The following is a 27,042-nucleotide window of genomic DNA, read 5'->3' on the forward strand; positions in this document are numbered from 1 at the left end:
GAGACTTATCCAATTTTATAATTCTTAAAAGCACCAGTATTCCTCTTCTTTAATCGTCATACTTTCCATAACTACCCTTCTTGTTTCCTTTACCTTACACAATTCAATATCCTTCTCCTTAGTGAATACCGAAGAAAATAAATTGTTCAAAATCTGCCCCATCACTTTTGGCTCCGCACATAGCCATCCACTCTGATTCTCTAAGGGACCAATTTTATTCCTCACTATCCTTTTGCTATTAATATAACTGTAGAAACCCTTTGGATTTATTTTCACCTTACTTGCTCAAGCAGCCTCGTATCTTCTTTTAGCTTTTCTAATTTCTTTCTGCCTATCCTCCTTCACACACTGTCTACCTGCTTTCTCTATTTGAGAACTAACCTCCTCTCTCCTTGTCTCTTTAATTTGATTCCCACCCCCCCAGCCATTCTAGTTTAAAGTCACCTCAGTAGCCCTCGCAAATCTCCCCGCCAGGATATTGGTCCCCCTGGGATTCACGTGTAACCCATCCTTTTGTACAGGTCACACCTGCGCCAAAAGAGGTCCCAATGATCCAAAAACTTGAATCCCTGCCCCCTGCTCCAATCCCTTGGCCACGCATTTATCCTCCACCTCATTGCATTCCTACTCTCACTGTCGCGTAGCACAGGCAGTAGTCCCGAGATTACTACCTTTGCGGTCCTTTTTCTCAACTCCCTTCCTAACTCCCTACATTCTTCTTTCAGGACCTCTTCCCTTTTCCTACCTATGTCATTGGTACCTATATGTACGACGACCTCTGGCTCCTCTCCCTCCCACTTCAGAATATCTTGGACGCGATCAGAAACATCCCGGACCCTGGCACCAGGGAGGCAAACTACCATCCGGGTTTCCGGACTGCGTCCACAGGATCGCTTATCTGACCCTCTTACTATCGAGTCCCCTATTACTACTGCCCTCCTCTTCCTTTCCCTACCCTTCTGAACTACAGGGCTGGACTCTGTGCCGGAGGCATGGCCACTGTCGCTTCCCCCAGGTAAGCTGTCCCCCCCAACAGTACTCAAACAGGAGTACTTATTATCAAGGGGCACAGCCACTGGGGTACTCTCTATTACCTGACTCTTCCTCTTCCCCCTCCTAACCGTGACCCACTTGTCTGCCTCCCATGGCCCCGGTGTGACCACCTGCCTGTAACTCCTCTCTATCAACTCCTCACTCTCCCTGACCAGACGAAGGTCATCGAGCTGCAGCTCCAGTTCCGTAACGCGGTCCCTTAGGAGCTGCATCTCGGCGCACCTAGCGCAGATGTGGATGTCTGGGAGGCTGGGAGACTCTACGACCTCCCACATCCGGCACTGAGAACAACAAGCTGCCCTCACACTCATACTTCCCCCTCTCCTCAAATAACAACAAAAAATGAATACCAAACCTTCCTCGCCTCGCCTGTTTCTGCCTAAGCACGTTGAGCCAAAGCCCTTAAGCCTTCACTCTGCTCCCGGCTCACTCCACCGCCTGCAATCGACACTGCCCGCTGTCTAAGGCTCTGTTACTTTTAAATCTTCCACGCTTCACTGCCCGATGTCACATGCCTGCACAGTCCCGCCTCTCTGAACATCAATGAAAAAAAACCTGAAAAATTCAAAAATCTTACCCTCCAATCACCACATACCCTCTCCCTAATCTCACCTGCCAATCTCCACATATCCTCTCCGCAATCTCACCTGCCAGTCTCCACATATCTTCTCCCCAACCTCACCTGCCAACCTCCACATAACCTCTCCCCAATCTCACCTGCCAATCTCCATATACCCTCTCTCCAATCTCTCCTGCCAATCTCCACACACCCTCTCTCCAATCTCACCTGCCAATCTCCACATACTCTCTTCCCCAAACTCACCTACCAATCTCCACATATCCTCTCCCCAATCTCACCTGCCAATCTCCACATACCCTCTCCCTAATCTCACCTGTCAATCTCCACATATCCTCTCCCCAATACACCTGCCAATCTCCATATACCCTCTCCCCAACCTCACCTGCCAATGTCCATATACCCTCTCTCCAATCTCACCTGCCAATCTCCATATACCCTCTCTCCAATCTCTCCTGCCAATCTCCACACACCCTCTCTCCAATCTCACCTGCCAATCTCCACATACCCTCTCCCCAACCTCACCTGCCAATCTCCACATACCCTCTCCCCAATCTCACCTGCCAATCTCCACATACCCTCTCCCTAATCTCACCTGCCAATCTCCACATACTCTCTTCCCCAATCTCACCTGCCAATCTCCACATATCTTCTCCCCAACCTCACCTGCCAATCTCCACATACCCTCTTCCCCAATCTCACCTGCCAATCTCCATATACCCTCTCTCCAATCTCACCTGCCAATCTCCACACACCCTCTCTCCAATCTCACCTGCCAATCTCCACAAACTCTCTTCCCCAATCTCACCTACCAATCTCCACATACCCTCTCCCTAATCTCACCTGCCAATCTCCACATACCCTCTCCCCAATCTCACCTGCCAATCTCCACATATCTTCTCCCCAATCTCACCTGCCAATCTCCACATATCCTCTCCCCAATCTCACCTGCCAATCTCCACATATCCTCTCCCCAATCTCACCTGCCAATCTCCACATACCCTCTCCCCAACCTCACCTGCCGATCTCCATATATCCTCTCCCCAATCTCACCTGCCAATCTCCACATCCTCTTCCCAATCTCACCTGCCGATCTCCACATCCTCTTCCCAATCTCACCTGCCGATCTCCACATCCTCTTCCCAATCTCACCTGCCGATCTCCACATATCCTCTCCCCAATCTCACCTGCCAATCTCCACATATCCTCTCCCCAATCTCACCTGCCAATCTCCACACACCCTCTCCCCAATCTCACCTGCCGATCTCCATATATCCTCTTCCCAATCTCACCTACCAATCTCCACATCCTCTTCCCAATCTCACCTGCCGATCTCCACATACCCTCTCCCCAACCTTACCTGCCAATATTTGTCAGCCCCTTCCAGGCACCCACCACTCTCCATGTAAAATATTTGCTTCACACATCCCCACCTCTTCATAAATGCATGCCCTATCAAATTTGACATTTGTACCCTGGGGATAAAAGACGGTCTACTCCATCTGTGGCTCTCGTAATTTTATAGACATCAGTCAGGTCTGCCTTCAGCATCTGCTGGTCCGGAGGAAACACAGGTTTGCTCAGCCTCTCCTTACAGCACGTGGCCTCTAATCTAGGCAGCATCCTCTCCAAAACCTCCAGATCCTTCCTCTCCTGCTGTGTGTTCTTGACTTGAAATAACAACAGCCCATTTCTCGCCACAGATGCTGCTCGTCTTCCCTGAGTTGCCGCATCATTTGATTTTCTTGCTTCTATTTCTGAAACACTGCTGCACGGCTAAACCTCGCTCTCCCCCGCACGTCAGGAATCTTTCCCCTTCTCCAACCCCAGCCACTCACACAAGACGTGGCAGCTGGGAGAGCATTTAATCATCAACGTAAACCAAGTAACCACTATTCACAGTCAACATGATGCATCCAGCTGGGAATTTTCCAACTACTACAACTAACTGACTCCCCTCACCTTTCCTCCCCATCTCTGCCTACTCTCCTTTCCACTTCTCCCCTCTAATTCCCTTTTCCCTCCTTCCCCTCTTACTATTCATTCTCCCACTCAGCTTCCTCCCTCCTCCTCATCCCCTCTCCACTTGCACCTTACATCATTCATCCCTCTCCAAACCCACTCAGCTCTGCTGACACCAACAGTAACTCAGGGTGACATCTCCTGTCAGACAGAGCGACCCCCACCCCGACTGTTCACATCTCCTGTCAGACAGAGTGACCCCCATCGCGACTGTTCACATCTCCAGTCTGACAGAGTGACCCCCCCACCCCGACTGTTCACATCTCCTGTCAGACAGAGTGACCCCCATCGCGACTGTTCACATCTCCAGTCTGACAGAGTGACCCCCACCCCGACTGTTCACATCTCCTGTCAGACAGAGTGACCCCCACCCCGACTGTTCACATCTCCTGTCAGACAGAGTGACCCCCATCGCGACTGTTCACATCTCCAGTCTGACAGAGTGACCTCCCCACCACGACTGTTCACATCTCCTGTCTGACAGAGCGACCACCCCACCCCGACTGTTCACATCTCCTGTCTGATAGTGACCCCCAACCCGACTGCTCACATCTCCTGTCGGACAGAGTGACCTCCCCACCCCATCTGTTCACATCTCCTGTCTGATAGTGACCCCCAACCCGACTGTTCACATCTCCTGTCTGACAGAGTGACCCCCACCGTGACTGTTCACATCTCCAGTCTGACAGAGTGACCTCCCCACCCCATCTGTTCACATCTCCTGTCTGATAGTGACCCCCAACCCGACTGTTCACATCTCCTGTCTGACAGAGTAACCCTCCCCACCGCGACTGTTCACATCTCCAGTCTGACAGAGTGACCTCCCCACCCCGTCTGTTCACATCTCCTGTCTGATAGTGACCCCCCACCCTGACTGTTCACATCTTCTGTCTGATAGTGACCCCCAACCCGACTGCTCACATCTCCTGTCGGACAGAGTGAACCCCCTGACTGTTCACATCTACTGCCCGACAGAGTGACCCCCCCACCCGACGACTCACATCTCCTGTCTGACAGAGTGACCCCCACACCGACTGTTCAGATCTCCTGTCTGACAGAGTGACCCCCCCCACCCCGACTGTTCACATCTCTTGTCTGACAGAGTGACCCCCCACCCCGACTGCTCACATCTCCTGTCTGATAGAGTGACCCCCCGACTGTTCACATCTCCTGTCTGACAGAGTGACCAACCCACCCAGACTGTTCACATCTCCTGTCCGACAGAGTGACCCCCCCACCCCGACTGTTCACATCTCCTGTCTGACAGAGTGACAACCCCACCCCGACTTTTCACATCTCCTGTCTGACAGAGTGACCCCCCCACCCCGACTGTTCACATCTCCTGTCTGACAGAGTGACCCCCACCCCGACTGTTCACATCTCCTGTCTGATAGAGCGACCCCCCCGACTGTTCACATCTCCTGTCTGACAGAGTGACCCCCCCCACCCGACTGTTCACATCTCCTGTCTGACAGAGTGAGCCCCACCCCAACTGTTCACATCTCCTGTCTGACAGAGTGACCCCTCCCACCTGACTGTACACATCTCCTGTCCGACAGAGTGACCACCCCACCCCGACTGTTCACATCTCCTGTCTGACAGAATGACCCCCCCCATCCGACTGTTCACATTTCCTGTCTGACAGAGTGACCCCCCCCACCCAGACTGTTCACATCTCCTGTCTGACAGAGTGACCCCCCCGACCCCGACTGCTCACATCTCCTGTCTGACAGAGTGACCCCCACCCCGACTGTTCACATCTCCTCTCTGACAGAGTGACCCGCCCACCTGACTGTTCACATCTCCTGTCTGACAGAGTGACCCCCCCACCCCGACTGCTCACATCTCCTGTCTGACAGAGTGACCCCCCCGGACGCTCATATTTCCTGTCTGACAGAGTGACACCCCCACCCCGACAGCTCACATCTCCTGTCCGACAGAGTGACCCCCCCACCCCGACTGTTCACATCTCCTGTCTGACAGAGTGACAACCCCACCCCGACTGTTCACATCTCCTGTCTGACAGAGTGACCCCCCCACCCCGACTGTTAACATCTCCTGTCTGACAGAGTGACCCCCACCCCGACTGTTCACATCGCCTGTCTGATAGAGCGACCCCCCCCGACTGTTCACATCTCCTGTCTGACAGAGTGACCCCCCCCACCCGACTGTTCACATCTCCTGTCTGACAGAGTGAGCCCCACCCCAACTGTTCACATCTCCTGTCTGACAGAGAGACCCTCCCCACCTGACTGTACACATCTCCTGTCCGACAGAGTGACCACCCAACCCCGACTGTTCACATCTCCTGTCTGACAGAATGACCCCCCCACCTGACTGTACACATCTCCTGTCTGACAGAGTGACCCCCCCATCCGACTGTTCACATCTCCTGTCTGACAGAGTGACCCCCACCCCGACTGTTCACATCTCCTGTCTGACAGAGTGACTAGTACCCCACCCCGACTGTTCACATTCCTGTCCCCCCACCCCGACTGTTCACAGCTCCTGTCTCACAGAGTGACCCCCCCACCCCGTCTGTTCACATCTCCTGTCTGACAGAGTGACCCCGCCATCCGACTGTTCACATCTCCTGTCTGACAGTGACCCCCACCCCGACTGTTCACACCTCCTGTCTCACAGAGTGACCCCCCCACCCCGACTGTTCACATCTCCTGTCTGACAGAGTGACCCCCCCACCCCGAATGTTCACATCTCCTGTCTGACAGAGTGACCCCCCCACCTGACTGTTCACATCTCCTGTCTGACAGAGTGACCCCCCACCTCGACTGTTCAGATCTCCTGTCTGACAGAGTGACTTCCCCCACCCCGACTGTTCACATCTCCTGTCTGACAGAGTGACCCCCCCCGACCCGACTGTTCACATCTGCAGTCCGACAGAGTGACCTCCAACCCGACTGTTCACATCTCCTGTCTGACAGAGTGACCACCCCACCCTGACTGTTCACATCTCCTGTCTGACAGAGTGACCCCCACCCCGACTGTTCACATCTCCTGTCTGACAGAGTGACCCCCCCCACCCAGACTGTTCACATCTCCTGTCTGATAGAGTGAACACCCCACCCCGACCGTTCACATCTCCTGTCTGACAGAGTGACCCCCCCATCCGACTGTTCACATCTCCTGTCTGACAGAATGAGCCCCACCCCGACTGTTCACATCTCCTGTCTCACAGAGTGACCCCCCCACCCCGACTGTTCACATCTCCTGTCTGACAGAGTGACCCCCCCACCCAGACTGTTCACATCTCCTGTCTGACAGAGTGACCCCCCCCACCCCGACTGTTCACATCTCCTGTCTGACAGAGTGACCCCCCACCCCGACTGTTCACATCTCCTGTCTGACAGAGTGACCCCCCCACCTGACTGTTCACATCTCCTGTCTGACAGAGTAACCCCCCACCCCGACTGTTCACATCTCCTGTCTGACAGAGCGACCCCCACCCCGACTATTCACATCTCCTGTCAGACAGAGTGACCCCCATCGCGACTGTTCACATCTCCTGTCTGACAGAGTGACCCCCCACCCCGACTGTTCACATTTCCTGTCTGAAAGAGTGACCCCCCCTACCCGACTGTTCACATCTCCTGTCTGACAGAGTGACCCCCCACCCCGACTGTTCACATCTCCTGTCTGACAGAGTGACCCTACCACTTGACTGTTCACATCTCCTGTCTGACAGAGTGACCCCCCCACCCCGACTGTTCATATCTCCTCTACGACAGAGTGACCCCCCCACCCAACTGTTCACATCTCCTGTCTGACAGAGTGACCCCCCCCACCCAGACTGTTCACATCTCCTGTCTGACAGAGTGACCCCCCCGACCCCGACTGCTCACATCTCCTGTCTGACAGAGTGACCCCCACCCCGACTGTTCACATCTCCTCTCTGACAGAGTGACCCCCCACCCCGACTGCTCACATCTCCTGTCTGACAGAGTGACCCCCCGGACTGCTCACATTTCCTGTCTGACAGAGTGACACCCCCACCCCGACAGCTCACATCTCCTGTCCGACAGAGTGACCCCCCCACCCCGACTGTTCACATCTCCTGTCTGACAGAGTGACAACCCCACCCCGACTGTTCACATCTCCTGTCTGACAGAGTGACCCCCCCACCCCGACTGTTCACATCTCCTGTCTGACAGAGTGACCCCCACCCCGACTGTTCACATCTCCTGTCTGATAGAGCGACCCCCCCCGACTGTTCACATCTCCTGTCTGACAGAGTGACCCCCCCCACCCGACTGTTCACATCTCCTGTCTGACAGAGTGAGCCCCACCCCAACTGTTCACATCTCCTGTCTGACAGAGTGACCCCCCCCACCTGACTGTACACATCTCCTGTCCGACAGAGTGACCACCCCACCCCGACTGTTCACATCTCCTGTCTGACAGAATGACCCCCCCATCCGACTGTTCACATCTCCTGTCTGACAGAGTGAGCCCCACCCCGACTGTTCACATCTCCTGTCTGACAGAGTGACCCCCCCCACCTGACTGTACACATCTCCTGTCTGACAGAGTGACCCCCCCCATCCGACTGTTCACATCTCCTGTCTGACAGAGTAATCCCCACCCCGACTGTTCACATCTCCTGTCTGACAGAGTGACCCCCCCACCCCGACTGTTCACAGCTCCTGTCTCACAGAGTGACCCCCCCACCCCGACTGTTCACATCTCCTGTCTGACAGAGTGACCCCCCCATCCGACTGTTCACATCTCCTGTCTGACAGTGACCCCCACCCCGACTGTTCACACCTCCTGTCTCACAGAGTGACCCCCCCACCCCGACTGTTCACATCTCCTGTCTGACAGAGTGACCCCCCCCACCTGACTGTTCACATCTCCTGTCTGACAGAGTGACACCCCTACCCCGACTGTTCACATCTCCTGTCTGACAGAGTGACTCCCCACCCCGACTGTTCACATCTCCTGTCTGACAGAGTGACCCCCCCCGACCCGACTGTTCACATCTGCAGTCCGACAGAGTGACCTCCACCCCGACTGTTCACATCTCCTGTCTGACAGAGTGACCCCCCCACCCTGACTGTTCACATCTCCTGTCTGACAGAGTGACCCCCACCCCGACTGTTCACATCTCCTGTCTGACAGAGTGACCCCCCCCACCCAGACTGTTCACATCTCCTGTCTGATAGAGTGACCACCCCACCCCGACTGTTCACATCTCCTGTCTGACAGAGTAAACCCCCCATCCGACTGTTCACATCTCCTGTCTGACAGAGTGAGCCCCACCCCGACTGTTCACATCTCCTGTCTCACAGAGTGACCCCCCCACCCCGACTGTTCACATCTCCTGTCTGACAGAGCGACCCCCCACCCCGACTATTCACATCTCCTCTCTGACAGAGTGACCCCCACCCCGACTGTTCACATCTCCTGTCCGACAGTTACCCCCCCACCCCGACTGTTCACATCTCCTCTCTGACAGAGTGACCCCCCCACCTGACTGTTCACATCTCCTGTCTGACAGAGTGACCCCCCCACCCCGACTGCTCACATCTCCTGTCTGACAGAGTGACACCCCCACCTGACTGTTCACATCTCCTGTCTGACAGAGTGACCCCCCCACCCTGACTGTTCACATCTCCTGTCTGACAGAGTGACCCCCACCCCGACTGTTCACATCTCCTGTCTGACAGAGTGACCGCCCCCCACCCAGACTGTTCACATCTCCTGTCTGATAGAGCGACCCCCCCCACCCCGACTGTTCACATCTCCTGTCTGACAGAGTGACCCCCCCCCACCCGACTGTTCACATCTCCTGTCTGACAGAGTGAGCCCCACCCCGACTGTTCACATCTCCTGTCTGACAGAGTCACCCCCCCACCTGACTGTACACATCTCCTGTCTGACAGAGTGACCCCCCCATCCGACTGTTCACATCTCCTGTCTGACAGAGTGACCCCCACCCCGACTGTTCACATCTCCTGTCTGACAGAGTGACCCCCCACCCCGACTGTTCACAGCTCCTGTCTCACAGAGTGACCCCCCCACCTCGACTGTTCACATCTCCTGTCTGACAGTGACCCCCCCCACCCGACTGTTCACATCTCCTGTCTGACAGAGTGACCCCCACCCCGACTGTTCACATCTCCTGTCTGACAGTTGCACCCCCACCCCGACTGTTCACATCTCCTCTCTGACAGAGTGACCCACCTGACTGTTCACATCTCCTGTCTGACAGAGTGACCCCCCCACCCCGACTGCTCACATCTCCTGTCTGACAGAGTGACCCCCCAGACTGCTCACATTTCCTGTCTGACAGAGTGACACCCCCACCCCGACTGCTCACATCTCCTGTCCGACAGAGTGACCCCCCCCACGCCGACTGTTCACATCTCCTGTCTGACAGAGTGACACCTCCACCCCGACTGTTCACATCTCCTGTCTGACAGAGTGAATCCCCCCACCCCGACTGCTCACATCTCCTGTCCGACAGAGTGACCCCCCCACCCGACGACTCACATCTCCTGTCTGACAGAGTGACCCCCACCCCGACTGTTCACATCTCCTGTCTGACAGAGTGACCGCCCCCCACCCCGACTGTTCACATCTCCTGTCTGACAGTGACACCCCTACCCCGACTGTTCACATCTCCTCTCTGACAGAGTGACCCCCCCACCCCGACTGTTCACATCTCCTGTCTGACAGAGTGACCCCCACCCCGACTGTTCACATCTCCTCTCTGACAGAGTGACCGCCTCCCACCCAGACTGTTCACATCTCCTGTCTGATAGAGCGACCCCCCCCACCCCGACTGTTCACATCTCCTGTCTGACAGAGTGAGCCCCACCCCGACTGTTCACATCTCCTGTCTGACAGAGTGACCCCCCCACCTGACTGTACACATCTCCTGTCCGACAGAGTGACCCCCCCACCCCGACTGTTCACATCTCCTGTCTGACAGAGTGACCCCCCCACCCCGACTGTTCACATCTCCTGTCCGACAGAGTGACCACCCCACCCCGACTGTTCACATCTCCTGTCTGACAGAATGACCCCCCCATCCGACTGTTCACATCTCCTGTCTGACAGAGTGACCCCGCCATCCCGACTGTTCACATCTCCTACCTGACAGAGTGATCCCCCCATCCGACTGTTCACATCTCCTGTCTGACAGAGTGACCCCCACCCCGACTGTTAACACCTCCTGTCTCACAGAGTGACCCCCCCCACCCCGACTGTTCACATCTCCTGTCTGACAGAGTGACCCCCCCACCCCGAATGTTCACATCTCCTGTCTGACAGAGTGACACCCCCACCCCGAATGTTCACATCTCCTGTCTCACAGAGTGACCCCCCCACCCCGACTGTTCACATCTCCTGTCTGACAGAGTGACCCCCCCCACCTGACTGTTCACATCTCCTGTCTGACAGAGTGACCCCCCACTCCGACTGTTCACATCTCCTGTCTGACAGAGTGACACCCCACCTCGACTGTTCACATCTCCTGTCTGACAGAGTGACTCCCCACCCCGACTGTTCACATCTCCTGTCTGACAGAGTGACCCCCCCGACCCGACTGTTCACCACTGCAGTCCGACAGAGTGACCTCCACCCCGACTGTTCACATCTCCTGTCTGACAGAGTGACCCCCCCACCCTGACTGTTCACATCTCCTGTCTGACAGAGTGACCACCCCACCCCGACTGTTCACATCTCCTGTCTGACAGAGTGAGCCCCACCCCGGCTGTTCACATCTCCTGTCTCACAGAGTGACCCCCCCACCCAGACTGTTCACTTCTCCTGTCTGACAGAGTGACCCCCCACCCCGACTGTTCACATCTCCTGTCCGACAGAGTTACCCCGCCACCCCGACTGTTCACATCTCTTGTCTGACAGAGTGACCCCCCACCCCGACTGTTCACATATCCTCTCTGACGAGTGACCCCCCCACCTGACTGTTCACATCTCCTGTCTGACAGAGTGACCCCCCCTCCCCGACTGCTCACATCTCCTCTCTGACAGAGTGAACACCCGGACTGCTCACATTTCCTGTCTGACAGAGTGACACCCCCACCCCGACTGTTCACATCTCCTGTCTGACAGAGTGACCCCCACCCCGATTGTTCACATCTCCTGTCTGACAGAGTGACCGCCCCCCACCCAGACTGTTCAAATCTCCTGTCTGCTAGAGTGACCCCCCCCACCCCGACTGTTCACATCTCCTGTCTGACAGAGTGACCCCCCCACCCAGCCCCCCACACCTCTGACTGTTCACATCTCCTGTCTGATAGAGTGACCCCCCCCACCCCGACTGTTCACATCTCCTGTCTGACAGTGACCCCCCCCACCCGAATGTTCACATCTCCTGTCTGACAGAGTGAGCCCCACCCCGACTGTTCACATCTCCTGTCTGACAGAGTGACCCCCCCACCCCGTCTGTTCACATCTCCTGTCTGACGGAGTAACCCCCCGACCCCGACTGTTCACATCTCCTGTCTGACAGAGTGACCCCCACCCCGACTGTTCACATCTCCTGTCTCACAGAGTGACCCCCCCACCCCGACTGTTCACATCTCCTGTCTGACAGAGTGACCACCCCACCCCGACTGTTCACATCTCCTGTCTGACAGAGTGACCCCCCGACCCGACTGTTCACATCTGCAGTCCGACAGAGTGACCTCCACCCCGACTGTTCACATCTCCTGTCTGACAGAGTGACCCCCCCACCCTGACTGTTCACATCTCCTGTCTGACAGAGTGACCCCCACCCCGACTGTTCACATCTCCTGTCTGACAGAGTGAGCCCCACCCCGGCTGTTCACATCTCCTGTCTCACAGAGTGACCCTCCCACCCAGACTGTTCACTTCTCCTGTCTGACAGAGTGACCCCCCCCCCCGACTGTTCACATCTCCTGTCCGACAGAGTTACCCCGCCACCCCGACTGTTCACATCTCTTGTCTGACAGAGTGACCCCCCACCCCGACTGTTCACATATCCTCTCTGACAGAGTGACCCCCCCACCTGACTGTTCACATCTCCTGTCTGACAGAGTGACCCCCCCTCCCCGACTGCTCACATCTCCTCTCTGACAGAGTGAACACCCGGACTGCTCACATTTCCTGTCTGACAGAGTGACACCCCCACCCCGACTGTTCACATCTCCTGTCTGACAGAGTGACCCCCACCCCGACTGTTCACATCTCCTGTCTGACAGAGTGACCGCCCCCCACCCAGACTGTTCACATCTCCTGTCTGCTAGAGTGACCCCCCCCACCCCGACTGTTCACATCTCCTGTCTGACAGAGTGACCGCCCCCCACCCAGACTGTTCACATCTCCTGTCTGATAGAGTGACCCCCCCCACCCCGACTGTTCACATCTCCTGTCTGACAGAGTGAGCCCCACCCCGGCTGTTCACATCTCCTGTCTGACAGAGTGAGCCCCACCCCGACTGTTCACATCTCCTGTCTGACAGAGTGACCCCCCCACCCCGTCTGTTCACATCTCCTGTCTGACGGAGTAACCCCCCGACCCCGACTGTTCACATCTCCTGTCTGACAGAGTGACCCCCACCCCGACTGTTCACATCTCCTGTCTCACAGAGTGACCCCCCCACCCCGACTGTTCACATCTCCTGTCTGACAGAGTGACCACCCCACCCCGACTGTTCACATCTCCTGTCTGACATCTCCTCCTTCCCCCCATGCAGTTACCTCAGGATCTGTGTAGAGGGGCATCTGCTTTATGTGCTCCAGGTAACCGTTGTAGCTGCTGGTGTTGGGACAGATGTATGTGCCACTGGCAGAGAAGCTATAGCTGGGATCGCTTATCACCGGCTGGCTGTAGAAACCATGCAGGAGGCTGAGGAGGAGCCTTCGGTCATTTTCGTCAGTGACACGGCCCCCGTAGTTACACTCTCCTGTCAGATAGGTCAGGGCCTCAAAGGGAACCTGGCTGTTTTCGTTCAGGAAGATCTGTGGGCACATCAGCATGGAAACACATCATGACAACCGAGCCTTCATTCTCAGCTGCAGTTACAGAACTCCAATGTCTCCCAGCAGCGCCCTACCCTGCTCCCGGGATGGTTGGGCGTGGAGGGGGCTTCCAGATGTCAGCTGTTTTAGTGGGGATGGGATGTGCAGGATGGGGGGAAAAGGGGGTCCCTCCTGTTTCAGGGTTCCAGTTCGCCCCTGTGTTGGAAGTTTGCAATCTATCACTTAATGTGCAGAGGGTTGAGGTGCGGTGAATGCTGCACCCCAGGAGCTACTGAATTTAAACCCAGACCCCTCCCCTGCTCTTGTCGGTGCTGACCTGGCACGATCTGACAGGTTGGCTGGCTCTCTCCTACACCTTTCCCATCCATCTCTTCAGCTGGCCGACTATGGGGGTGAACATACAACACAGATGAGGGCCCCACGGGAACAGGACCACAGACCTACAATGTTGTGCTGAACCAATTCAATTAGTAATCAAACGGCCAACCAAACTAATTCCTCCTCCTGTCTACACAATCAAAGCTCAGAGTATACTTATTGCCAGAGTCTGTGTTCCATACAAACCCTTGAGATTCATTCATCTTCCTGCAGGCAGCCACAAAACAAGTAACATAATGGAATCCATGGAAACCCCCACACCACCAAGACCGTCAAACACCCGATGCGTGAAAAAGAAAGAAACCGTGTCAACAAATCATACACAGAACATCACCCCTAGGGTCCCCCGAAAGTGAGTCCACAGCCACAGAGCCAGTTCAGCGCTGAGGCGAGGGCAGCCAGTCCAGGAGCCTGATGCTGCAGGCCCTAACTGTGGTGTCAGTAGGGTTGCCAACTTTCTCACTCCCAAATTAGGGACAAAAGTAGCAGTCAAATACGGGACACTTGTGTTTACCCCGAGAAAGATTATCATGACCATGAAGCTTTGCGTGGGCACCTGTGTGTGCATGCCTGTACGTGCCAATTTTTTTCCTACAAATCGGTTTTGGTTTAATCTTCCGGATTCTATTAAGTGAAACTACACTGTACATACATTTTTTCTACTTTATTTAGGCTGTGTATTTATCATATCATTCCTAATTTTACTATATGTTAGTGTTATTTTAGGTTTTATGTGTGATTTGGTAGGTTATTTTTTGGGTCTGGGAACGCTCAAAAATTTTTCCCATATAAATTAATGGTAATTGCTTCTTCGCTTTACGCCATTTCCACTTACGAACGGTTTCATAGGAACGCTCGACCTTAGTGGGTGAAATATGGGGCAAGGGCAGTCTCGTATGGGACTAACCAATTTAGCCCAATATATGGGATGTCCCGGCAAATACGGGACAGTTGGTAACCTTAGGTGTCAGTACAGTGCTGAGGCAAGCAAAACACAGAGTAGCGAGCTGGCCACCAGTTCATCCTCCACCCTCGGACTCGACACCTTAAACTTTTTACATGGCTTGTGCTTAAGTTGGCTAAATATCAGTTTGTTTCTCGTCCTTCGGTCTGGGCCTGTCATGGTCTGGTCCATGAAGTCCGTATTCCGGTTTACGGTCCGGTCTGGTCCATCGACCCTTGCTCCAGGTTTTCCTGTCTACCCTGTTTCTGTTCTTGTTGAGCTCTAATTGAGGCAGCTGATGCTCGTTGGGGCTGGCTGCATAAATACCTTCAGAGACCAGGGCATGGCTGCTGGATTGTTCTTGTCCTTACTCCTTGTATCCCTTCCTCTGCCTTCTGTTTCCTCACCTGAAGCCCTGCCTTGTCTTGCCGGTAACTCTTGCCTCCCCTGAAGTTCTCATCTTGCCTTGCTTTGCCAGAAGCCTTGCCTTGTCTTGCCGGCAACTCTCGCCTCACTTGAAGTTCTCGTCTCGCTTTACATTGCCTGAAGCCTTGCCTTGTCTTGCTGGTAACTCTTGCCTCGTCTCGCCTGCAGTCTTGTCCTGGAGCCACCCTGTACCTAGCTGCTTTCCTGTCCCTTGCCTCCGCCCAGGTAAGCCAGGCCGTCTTGCTGTTACCTACGGTTGGTTCTGTCCCTTCCTGTCCCTTGCCTCTGTCGGGTGGTGATCTGCGCCCTGCCCAGGAGGAGCCTCCAGCCTCCTGCCTAGCCTCAAGCCTGTAGACTCCATCCTCCTGCCTAACCTCAAGCCCAAAGACTCCAGCCTCCTGCCTGCTGCCAAGCCTCGCCTCAAGTCTCTAGCCTCGCCTCAAGTCTCCAGCCTCCTGCCAAGCCTCAAGCCTGTAGACTCCATCCTCCTGCCTAACCTCAAGCCTGAAGACTCCATCCTCCTGCCTAGCCTCAAGCCCGAAGACTCCAGCCTCCTGCCAAGCCTCACCTCAAGTCTCTAGCCTCGCCTCAAGTCTCCTGCCTCCTGCCAAGCCTCGCCTCAAGTCTCTTAGACTCCAGCCTCGTCCTGCCTGCCAGCCAAGCCTTGTCCTTACCTAGTTCTGGGGTTTGAGCCAGAGGCAAGACCCAGGTACTGGGTCCTTGTCCAGTCTCTGGCTCAGAGTCCAAGCCCGGGCTCCTAACTCTCTTGTCCAGTCCTGTTCCAGGTTCCCGGTTTTCGTGTCCATGTCCTTGCCCTCACCCTGTATCCTAGTCCTGTCCCTAGTACTTCAGTGTCTGTGTCTTGCACTTGGGTCCGTTCCCAGCCACCCGCCGTATGACAGGGCCTTGCTACTTCAATCCGGCCCAAAGTCTGCTCCAGCAATGGCCATAATTATACTCTTGAGAGTCCATTTTGTCAAATCATTCGGGATAGTACAAAAACACCAGATTGTGCAGACAGTTCAAAAATCCAGCTCCCAAAGGATATTTACAGGAGGTTAATTGCAGTGATTGTAGTTGAGAAAAGTATATTTAGTAGTTTTGTTAGCTGCCTACACCAGCACCATTTTGGTTGGACACTGTGTCCATATGCTTCCATTTCCCTCACATTTATGTACCTACAGTGCCTATAAAAGAACCCCCCCCCCACCCCTCCAGAAGCTTTCATATTTTATTGCTTTACAACATTGAATCCCAGTGGATTTAATTTGGCTTTTCTAACACTGATCAAAGGAAAAACACTCTTTCATGTCAAAATGAAACCAGATCTCTACAAAGTCATCTAAATTAATTACAAATATAAAACACAAAATAATTGATTGCATAACTATCCACCCCTTTCAAGTCAGTATTTAGCAGATTCACTTTTGACATCAATTATAGTCTTGAGTCTGTGTGGATAGGTCTAACAGCTTTGTACATCAATTTTTGACACTGATGAAAAGTTGATCACTGCAATTTTTCCCTATTCTTCTTTATAAAACTGCTCAAGCTCTGTAGATTGCATGGGGGTAGTGAGTGAACAGCCCTTTTCAGGTCTTGCCCCAAATTCTCAATTGGATTGAGGTCTGGACTTGGACTTGGCCACTCCAGGACATTAACTTTGTTGTTTTTAAGCCATTCATATGTAACTTTATGCTTGGAATCATTGTCTTGCTGGAAAACAAATCTTCTCCCAAGTCACAGTTCTCTTGCAGACTGCATCAGGTTTTCCTCCAGGATTTCCCTGTATTTTGCTGTATTTGCTTTACCCTCTACCTTCACAAGCCTTCCAGGGCCTGCTGCAGTGAAGCATCCCCACAGCATGATGCAGCCACCACCATGCTTCACAGTAAGGATACACACAAAATGCTAGAGGAACTCAGCAGGCCAGACAGCATTTATGGAAAAGAATACAGTTGACGTTTTGGGCCAAAACCCTTCAACAAGACCCTCACTAGTCCCCTTCTTGCACGGTCACTCAGTTTTTGAGCACAGCCTGCTCTAAGCAGATTTACAGCTGAGCCATATTCTTTCCATTTCTTGATGATTGACTTAATTGTACTCCAAGGGATATTCAGTGACTTGGAAATTTTCTCATATCCATCTCCTGACTTGTAGTTTTCAAAAACCTTTTCGTGGAGTTGCTTGGAGAGTTCTTTTGTCTTCATGGTGTAGCTTTTGCCAGGATACTGACTCACCAGCAGTTGGACTTTCCAGATACAGGTGTATTTTCACTACAATCAATTGAAACACCTTGACTGCACACAGGTCTCCAAAAACAGATCTGTATTTAACTAATTATGTGACTTCTAAAACCAATTGGCTGCACCAGTGATAATATGGTATGTCATATTAAAGGTTGGGGGGATGAATACTTATGCAATCAATTATTTTGAGTTTCATATTGTGATCAGTTTAGATCACTTTGTAGACATCTGTTTTCACTTTGACACAGAAGAGTCTTTTTCTGTTGATCAGTGTGCAAAAAAAGTCAAATTAAATCCACTGTGATTCAATGTTGTAAAACAATAGAACATGAAAACTTCCAAAGGAGATGAATACTTTTTTAGATTATGAAGACACACAGTCCTCTTTTATTGTCATTTAGTAATGCATGCATTTATAAATGATACAATATTTCTTCCGGTGTGATATCACAAAAACACAGGACAGACCACGACTGAAAAAACTAACAAAACGACATAATTATAACATATAGTTACAACAGTGCAACAATACCATAACTTGATGAAGAACAGTCCAGGAGCACAGTAAAAAGTTTAAAGTCTCTCAAATGTCCCACATCTCACGCAGACGGGAGAAGGAAGAAAAACTCTCCCTGCCATACCCGACCACAGTCCGACTCTGAGTCATGTGAAAAGTTTGAGCCTCCAGTCAGCTCTCCAACACCGAGTACTGAGCGCCATCTCTGTCTGAACGATTTGACCTCAATCTCAGTCGCCAACAGCAGGCAAAGCCGGGGATTTTGAGGCCTTCCCTCTGGAAGATTCCCGACCGTGCAGTAACAACAGCAAACTGGCGTTTCAGAAATTTCTCCAGATGTTCTTCTGTGCTTTCATGTCTGTCTCCATCAAATCAGAATTGTCCACGGCCCCTATTTAATGGATACGATATCTTTTTTCACCAGAGGGCTGCTCTCTCTCCTCCCGCCTACTTTTTATAGGCAATGTATCTAAATGTCCCTTAAAAGTTTCTAACTTGATCCATCCCAGGAAAGCACATTCCAGGCACTCACATATCCTTTAAACTTATCTCCTCTCATCTTAATTGCATGCCGTCTGGTATAAATATTTCAACCCTGGGAAAAAAGGTACTGTCTGCCTACTCAATTAACACCTTTCATAATCTTATAAACCTCTATACTGAATCTCCCCTCACCGTCACTCCTCCCAACCTCTCATTATATCAAATGCCCTCTAATCCAGACAGCATCCTGGTAAACCTCTCTGCATCCTCTCTCAAGCATCAACATCCTTCCCAGAGCAGGGGTGACCAGAACCGTATGCAATACTCCAGGTGTGACCTATGGAAGTTTTAGAAGTAATAGAAGGATGCTGTTGAAGTTGCATGCCATCTTGGACAATGTCTCCCATCTGCTACATAATGTACTGGTTGGGCACAGGAGTACATTCAGCCAGAGACTCATTTCACCGAGATGCAACACAGAGCGTCATAGGAGATCATTCCCGCCTGTGGCCATCAAACTTTACAACTCCTCCCTTGGAGGGTCAGACACCCTGAGCCAATAGGCTGGTCCTGGACTTATTTCCTGGCATAATTTACATATTACTATTTAATTATTTATGGTTTTATCTCTATTTAATTATTTAAGGTGCAACTGTAACAAAAACAAATTTCCCTCGGGATCAATAAAGTATGATTATGACTAGAAAGCTGCAACATAATTTCCTAACTTTTGAACTCAATGCCCCAACTAATAAAGGTAAGCATGCCATATGCCTTCTTAACCACCCTACCAGCCTCTACAGTTGCTTCCAGGGAGATATGAACTTGGGCCCCAAGATCCCTCCGCTTATCAACACTGTTAAGTGTCTTGCTCTTAACAAATTTTATTTCCTTTACAATAACATTGGAGAGAAATAGGAACAGACAAGTTAGAAAAGCGTTTAATTGGAGTAAGGGGAATTATGAGGCTATCAGGCAGGAAATTGGAGGCTTAAATTGGAAACAGATGTTCTCAGGGAAAAGCACGGAAGACATGTGGCAAATAGTCAGGGGGTATTTTGTGGAGTTCTGCATAGGTATGTTCCAATGAGACAGGGAAGTTATGGTAGGGTACAGGAACTGTGGTCTACAAAGGCTGTCATAAATCTAGTTAAGAAGAAAAGAAAAGCTTACAGAAGTTTCAGAGAGCTAGGTAATGTTAGAGATATAGAAGATTATAAGGCTAATAGGAAGGAGTTTAAGAAGGAAATTAGGAGAGCCAGAAGGGGCCATGAGAAGGCCTTGGCGGGCTGGATTAAGGAAAACCCCAAGGCATTCTACAAGTATGTGAAGAGCAAGAGGATTAGACGTGAAAGAATAGGACCTATCAAATGTGACAGTGGGAAAGTGTGTATGGAACCGGAGGAAATAGCAGAGGTACTTAATAAATACTTTACTTCAGTATTCACTATGGAAAAGGATCTTGGTGATTGTAGTGATGACTTGCAGCAGACTGAAAAGCTTGAGCATGTAAATATTAAGGAAGAGGATGTGCTGGAGGTTTTGGAAAGCATCAAGTTGGATAAGTCGTCAGGACCGGATGAGATGTACCCCAGGCTACTGTGGGAGGCGAGGGAGGAGATTGCTGAGCCTCTGGTGATGATCTTTGCATCATCAATGGGGGCAAGGGAGGTTCCGGAGGATTGGAGGGTTGCGGATGTTGTTCCTTTATTCAAGAAAGGGAGTAGAGATAGCCCAGGAAATTATAGACTAGTGAGTCTTACCTCAGTGGTTGGTAAGTTTATGGAGAAGATCCTGAGAGGCAGGATTTATGAACATTTGGAGAGGTATAATACGACTATAAAACTGGGCCGAGAAGTGGCAGATGGAGTTCAACCTAGATAAGTGTGAAGTGGTTCATTTTGGTAGGTCAAATATGATGGCAGAATATAGTATTAATGGTAAGACTCTTGGCAGTGTGGAGGATCAGAGGGATCTTGGGTTCCGAGTCCGTAGGACACTCAAAGCAGCTGCGCAGGTTGACTCTGTGGTTAAGAAGGTGTACAGTGTATTGGTCTTCATCAATCGTAGGATTGAGTTTAAGAGCTGAGAAGTAATGTTGCAGCTATATAGGACCCTGGTCAGACCACACTTGGAGTGCTGTGCTCAGTTCTGGTCACCTTACTACAGGAAAGGATGTGGAAGCCATAGAAAGGGTGCAGAGGAGATTTACAAGAATGTTGTCTGGATTGGGGAGCATGCCTTATGAGAATAGGTTGAGTGAACTCGGCCTTTTCTCCTTGGAGCGACGGAGGATGAGAGGTGACCTGATAGAGGTGTGTAAGATGATGAGAGGCATTCATCGTGTGGATAGTCAGAGGCTTTTTCCCAGGGCTGAAATGGTTGCCACAAGAGGACACAGGTTTAAGGTGCTGGGGAGTAAGTAGAGAGGAGATGTCAGGGGTTAGTTTTTTACTCGGAGAGTGGTGAGTGCATGGAATAGGCTGCCGGCAACAGTGGTGGAGGTGGATCCGATAGGGTCTTTTAAGAGACTTTTCGATAGGTACATGGAGCTTATTTTTTTTTTTAAATTTTATTTTTATTTGGATAAGGAGTTCACAATTATCATGTACTTTTTTCACACATATAACCTTTTCCATTTTTTTATATGTATAAAACTACAATTATTTATACATTCTTAAGTACACATTGAGATGATATAAAAGCAAAATAAACATTTAAATAGGTAATTATGTACTGTGGTAAATCTAACCTATTAGGCTAAGTAATGAAATTAGTTGTTAAGAAAAATGGTAATAATAGTTTCCATACAACCCTTCTGGACCATTTCCACTGGTCCAAAATGTTGCATACAAGCCTATATACCAACCATTGTAGGTGTTTATATCCCAATTTGTTCGTGCTTGTTCCTGCCCGCAGACATAATTATCCAATCCCTATGTACTTATTTACTTAATTTTTTCATTTTTTTTATCCCTTTCCCAAATCTTTCCCTTTACTTGTGATAATTCTCTATTTTCCAAAAAAGAACAACAAACATTTAGACTGGGGGTGCTTACGTTAGCAATATTACTGTGTTGCTGAGAAGAGCAATATAAATCATTAGGAGAGTCATCTAAAGTCTGCTCGCATTGGGGTTATATATTCAATCCATTTATTCCAGATTTGATAAAATGTTTCTTTTTGAGTTCTCAGGGAGTAGGTCAACTTTTCCATTTTAAATATTTCCAAGATAATTTCGTACCAATCTTCTAATGTCGGTGATATTGGATTTAGCCATTTTCTAGTGATTGATTTCTTACTTGCCGCTAAGAGGGCCTGCAGCAACTTTATATCTTCCTTCTGTTCAAGGAACAATACATGCCCCAAATAGAGCGTCTCAAAGTTCAGAGGTATCTGGGACCTAAGTACCTTAACTAATGTTCTATGAATACCTTCCCAAAATAGACTTAATTTAGGGCAATCCCAGAAAATATGAAAATGATTTGCCTCCTTGGAGCCGCACCTTCTCCAACACATCACATTTGTATCTTTATATTTTTCCTGATATGGGGTCTTGAAGTATCTTATAATGTTTTTCCAACAATGTTCTCTCCAAGTCAAAGAATTAGTCGAGGACCATTGAAAGCTGCAGATTTTCCCCCAAGCCTCCTCTGAAAGTACCAACCCCGCTTCTTTCTCCCACTTCTCTTTAATATACGGTGTATTTACATTTTTAGCATGGGAGAGTGCATTATATAGGCGAGAAACTGATTTACGAGGTATTGAACTGCAAGCCGAATTCAGAATCTTGAAAAATTCTAATTCTACTGTTGATAGGTCTGTATATCTACAACTCTGGTTAACATAGTTTCGTATTTGAAGGTACCTAAAAAAAGTCATTATGTTCTAGGCCATGTTTGTCCTGCAGGATTTGGAAACTTTGTAATACTCTTTTATCTATAAATGAGAGGTAGGTTGTAAGACCTTTCTTTATCCATAGCTCAAATCTTTTATCTCCTCTGTTGGGAAGGAATTCGGTATCATATGCACACCATCTAAAGAGTTTTAGCATGTTATTAGTTCCACATGAATTAACCACCTTCTGCCATACTTTCAATGTAAGATTTATCCAAGCATTATTAAATTTTTCCAACTGGGCCATCAATCCTTTGTCAGCTATTGAGGCCTGAAGAGGAAAACTGTCAACTAATCCAAATTCTATTTCCTTCCATCTAGCCTTATATTCCCTATTACACCAATATAACAGAGGGGTTATCTGTGAGGCATAAAAATAATTTCTCAGGCAAGGAAGAACCATACCTCCTCTTTCCTTCCCTAACTGTAAGGTGTTATATCGAATTCTAGGTTTCCTTCCTTGCCAAATGAAGCGGGAAATCCATTTGTCCCATTCCCTGAATTGATTATCATCCACCTCCACTGGTAAAGTACGGAAAAGATATAATAACCGAGGAAGAATATTCATTTTTATAGTATTTATCCTTGAATTTAAACTTAAAAAGGGGATAAGTTTCCATCTATGCATATCTGCTTTTATCTCTGAGATTAATGGCCCATAATTTACCTGTGACAGTGTTGAAAGATCCTTCGGCAGGGTTATTCCTAAATATTTTAATGATTTAGCTTCCCACTTAAGATCGTATGTATCCTGCAATTTTTTGGATGGTGTATAATTTAGGGACATAACCTGCGTTTTCTTTACATTTATTTTATAACCTGATATTTTCCCAAAGTCATCCAACAGTGTAAACAATCCTATAAATGATTTTTCTGGTTCACTCAGACCAAAACATCATCTGCGAATAATGCCACTTTCTGTTCAATCCCTGCCACCTTGATACCTTTTACGATTTCGCTCTGTCTTATTAGTTGGGCAAGCGGTTCAATATATAGCGCAAAAAGGAGAGGAGAAATTGGGCATCCCTGTCTAGTGCCTCTCTCTAAAATGAAGGAGTCAGAGAGGTCCCCATTTATCTTAATTCGGGCTGTTGGGCTGTCATACAGAGTCTGAATTACTTTAATAAACCTTTCTTGAAAGCCGAATCTTCCTAACACTCTGTATAGGAATGCCCAACTAACCGAATCAAAAGCTTTCTCAGCGTCCAATCCTACTACCATTGTCTCTGTCTCGTTCTTATTAACCTGTTCTAATATGTGCAGAGTTCTCCTTATGTTGTCCTGTGTTTGTCTTTGTTGAATAAATCCAGTCTGGTCTAAATGGATTAGGCCAGGTAAAAGCTTTTCCAATCTGCGTGCTAATATAGATGTAAATAGTTTGTAATCTAAATTAAGAACACTAATTGGCCGATAATTGCCACATTCTAGTTTATCTTTACCCTCTTTAGGAATAACTGAAATAATCGCTTCTCTCCAGGAAGGTGGAGTTTCTCCTCTCTGCAAGATCCAATTAAAGGTGTTAAGTAGTAATGGGGCTAACTGTGTCTTCAGGGACTTGTACCACTCTGAGGTAAACCCATCAGAACCCGGGGACTTTCCAGCCTTTAACCTAGAGATGGCCACGTTCAGTTCTTTGACAGTTACTGGTTCTAATAAACTTGCATTTTGTAAATCTGTAAGTTTAGGTAGATCTAAAAAATTCAATACACTGTCTATATAGGGCTCACTGGGGGCCCGGGGTTGGGAGTACAGCTCTCGATAATATGTTTCAAAACTCTCTTGAATTTTCCCTATTGTACTCTCCACAAGCTTTGTCTTTGGATTCTTTTTTTATGAATTGTATTGTCTGCTTGTTGTTTTCGTAATTTATATGCTAATAATCTAGCTGATTTACCTCCTACTTCATAATTCTTTTGTCTCAGGTAAAGAAAATTTCTTTGAGTTTCCAACGTATAAATATCATCAATTTCACTTTGCAATTTCCTAATTTCCTGTTTTCGATTTGAATTACTTTTGTTGCTATCTACAACTTGAAGTTGTTTTAATTTTCCTTGAAGGTCTGCTAATTTTTGTGCATTGATTTTTTTCATGTGAGTAGTAATGGAAATAATTTTCCCTCTCAGTACAGCTTTCAATGTATCCCATAAAATCACTGGTGATGTTTCTCCCGTGTCATTAAGGTCTAGATATTCTTTGATTTCTCCCCTTAATCTCTCCATTACTTTCGGGTTATTGAGTATATGTGAGTTTAGCCTCCATAGTGTTTTCCTCATTTTCCTTTCCAGGATTAGAGACATAGAGACTGGGCTATGATCCGACAGATCAATTGTTGCAATATTACAGTTTTTTATCCTGAGTCTATCTGTATTAAAGATAAAGAAATAGTCTATCCTTGAATAGGCCGAATGAGAGAAAGAGTAATATGTATAATCTTTACTAGTAGGGTGTAATTCCCTCCAGACATCTATAATTCCCAACTCCTCCATCAATGAATTCACTTTCCGAGTCAGAGGTTTATTCTGAGTAACTATTCTTGAAGAATCTAATATAGGATTTAATCTAATATTAAAATCCCCTCCACAAATTACTACCCCTCGAGAACTGACCATTAGGTCAAAAATGTGTCTATAAAATGACCATTCACTACCTGGAGGAGCATAAACATTCAGCCATGTTATTTCTGTACCTTCTATTCTTCCTGTGATTTTTACAAACCGTCCTTCTTTGTCTCTAGTCTCTGAAATATGTTCATAATTAAGAGTACTTGATATTAAAGTAGCTACCCCTCTTTTGTGACTCAATTTATATGATGAATAAAATACATGCTTAAAGCCCATTCTTTTTAATTTTCCATGTTCAGATTGGCTCATATGTGTTTCCTGGAGGAAAGCTATTTGTGCCCTCTCTTTTTTCAATTTAGACATAATCTTATTTCTTTTAATTGGATTCAAAACCCCATTAACATTATAGGAAATTATTTTTACCAATTCAGTTTGCATTTTTCTCTAGTAGAAAAAAAGCACTCTCCTCTTCTAACCAAACAGTAAGCAATCCCTTCTCAACAGTAAACCAAGTCATATAACCACACCCTAGACATTTCTGAACGTATAACATTTGAAAATTTTCCCCGACTTCCCACAGTGAGGCCTGAGCACCGACCCGCCTCAGTTCAGAGGGATAACCTCTATCTTCACCCTGTGTTAGAGGGCCCTCAGCAGTTTGAATAATCATAGAGAATTTTCTCCTATTTATGTCTCCACCATATTGCTATCATTCAAGTTATTCCGCCTAGTTTATTTTCAGTTACCAGTTTTCATTTTACTTTTAAGTCCGATTTACTCTTTTCAGTCATTTCTCTTAATTAATCTGTATTCTCTGTACATTCGCATCTGAATATTTGCAGCTTTTCCTTGTAGTTTGACACTCTGGTTCGAGTGGAGCGTCCTCGCCCCACTAACTGCCACGACTTCTGCCGAATCCTCTCCAGTAGCGACTCCGGTTGGGTGATAACTTTAATAGGTAGTCCCCGGTCCGCCAGGTCCGATGTTGCCTCCTCCACCGTAGCATAAGTTTTTGTCCCTTCGTCGTAAAAGACTCTCAGCCGAGCTGGATACAGGGTCTGAAATCTGATGTTGTTTGCCTTCAGGACTCTCCGTGTTTCCGTATATTCCTTCCGTCTGGCAAGAATCCCCGGTGCGTAGTCGTGGTCTAAACTGATTTTGCAGTTGTTCCACATGAAACCTTTCTTTTGCCATGCTCTTTTAAGCACCTCTTCCTTCGTTCTGTAACTGAGAAATCTGATCAGAATCGATCTGGGCTGGGCGCCTGCCGGAGGCTGTGGTGCCAACGCGCGGTGAGCCCTTTCTATCTGTAGGTCTTTTGCGGCCGGTATATCAAGGTTCTCTCTAAGCAGCTTCTCCACGAAGGGAATCATCAATCCGGGTTTACCTTCGGTTCCTTCGGGAACTCCGTAGATCCTCACATTTTCCCTTCTCGAGCGGCCTTCTTGATCTATTAGTTTCCACTGGAGCTGGTCTTGTAGCTTCAGCATTTCTGCTATCACTTCCTCGGCATTTTGTAGTTTCTCTTCAATTCCAACAATCCTCGCTTCGGCTTCATCTATCCGCGAGTTAGTTTTTACTATTTCTCCTTTAATATCTTCCAGCTGTTTGCTGTTATCTTGTCGGAACTCGCGAATCTCTCCGAGAATCAAAGACAAAGTCACCGATTCCCCCTCATTATCTCCGTCCTGGCTTGCCATGGGGGAGCTAGGCCCGTCGCCTTGCTGCGTCTCTTTATGTTTATCAGCCTTCAGAGCGGACTTTTTATTCTTGTTCTTAGACATCATCCTTGCCCCTTTTATTAATATAGTTACGCAATATTAAGCATTTGTCTAAATTCGATTTTGGGGCAGTTTACCTTCTTTTTTGTCGAGAGACCTTTTCCTTACGTCGCCATTCCCTTGATGACCCGGAAGTCCTCCCACATGGAGCTTATTAAAATAGAGGGCT

The 27,042-nt window shown here is 49.2% G+C and overlaps 1 protein-coding gene across 1 annotated transcript in view; it reads right to left on the reverse strand.

The window, feature by feature from the left end:
• The window catches only part of LOC134359584 (dynein axonemal heavy chain 3-like), a 542,314-nt gene that overhangs the window by 37,131 nt on the left and 478,141 nt on the right, over positions 1-27,042 (reverse strand). Inside the window, exon 66 of the mRNA XM_063073083.1 lies at positions 13,357-13,617. Within this exon, the coding sequence (XP_062929153.1) occupies positions 13,357-13,617 (261 nt within the window). The remainder of the gene's footprint in view (positions 1-13,356; positions 13,618-27,042) is intronic.

Source organism: Mobula hypostoma, chromosome 20 (assembly GCF_963921235.1).
Source record: "Mobula hypostoma chromosome 20, sMobHyp1.1, whole genome shotgun sequence".
NCBI classification, from domain to species: Eukaryota; Metazoa; Chordata; class Chondrichthyes; order Myliobatiformes; family Myliobatidae; genus Mobula; species Mobula hypostoma.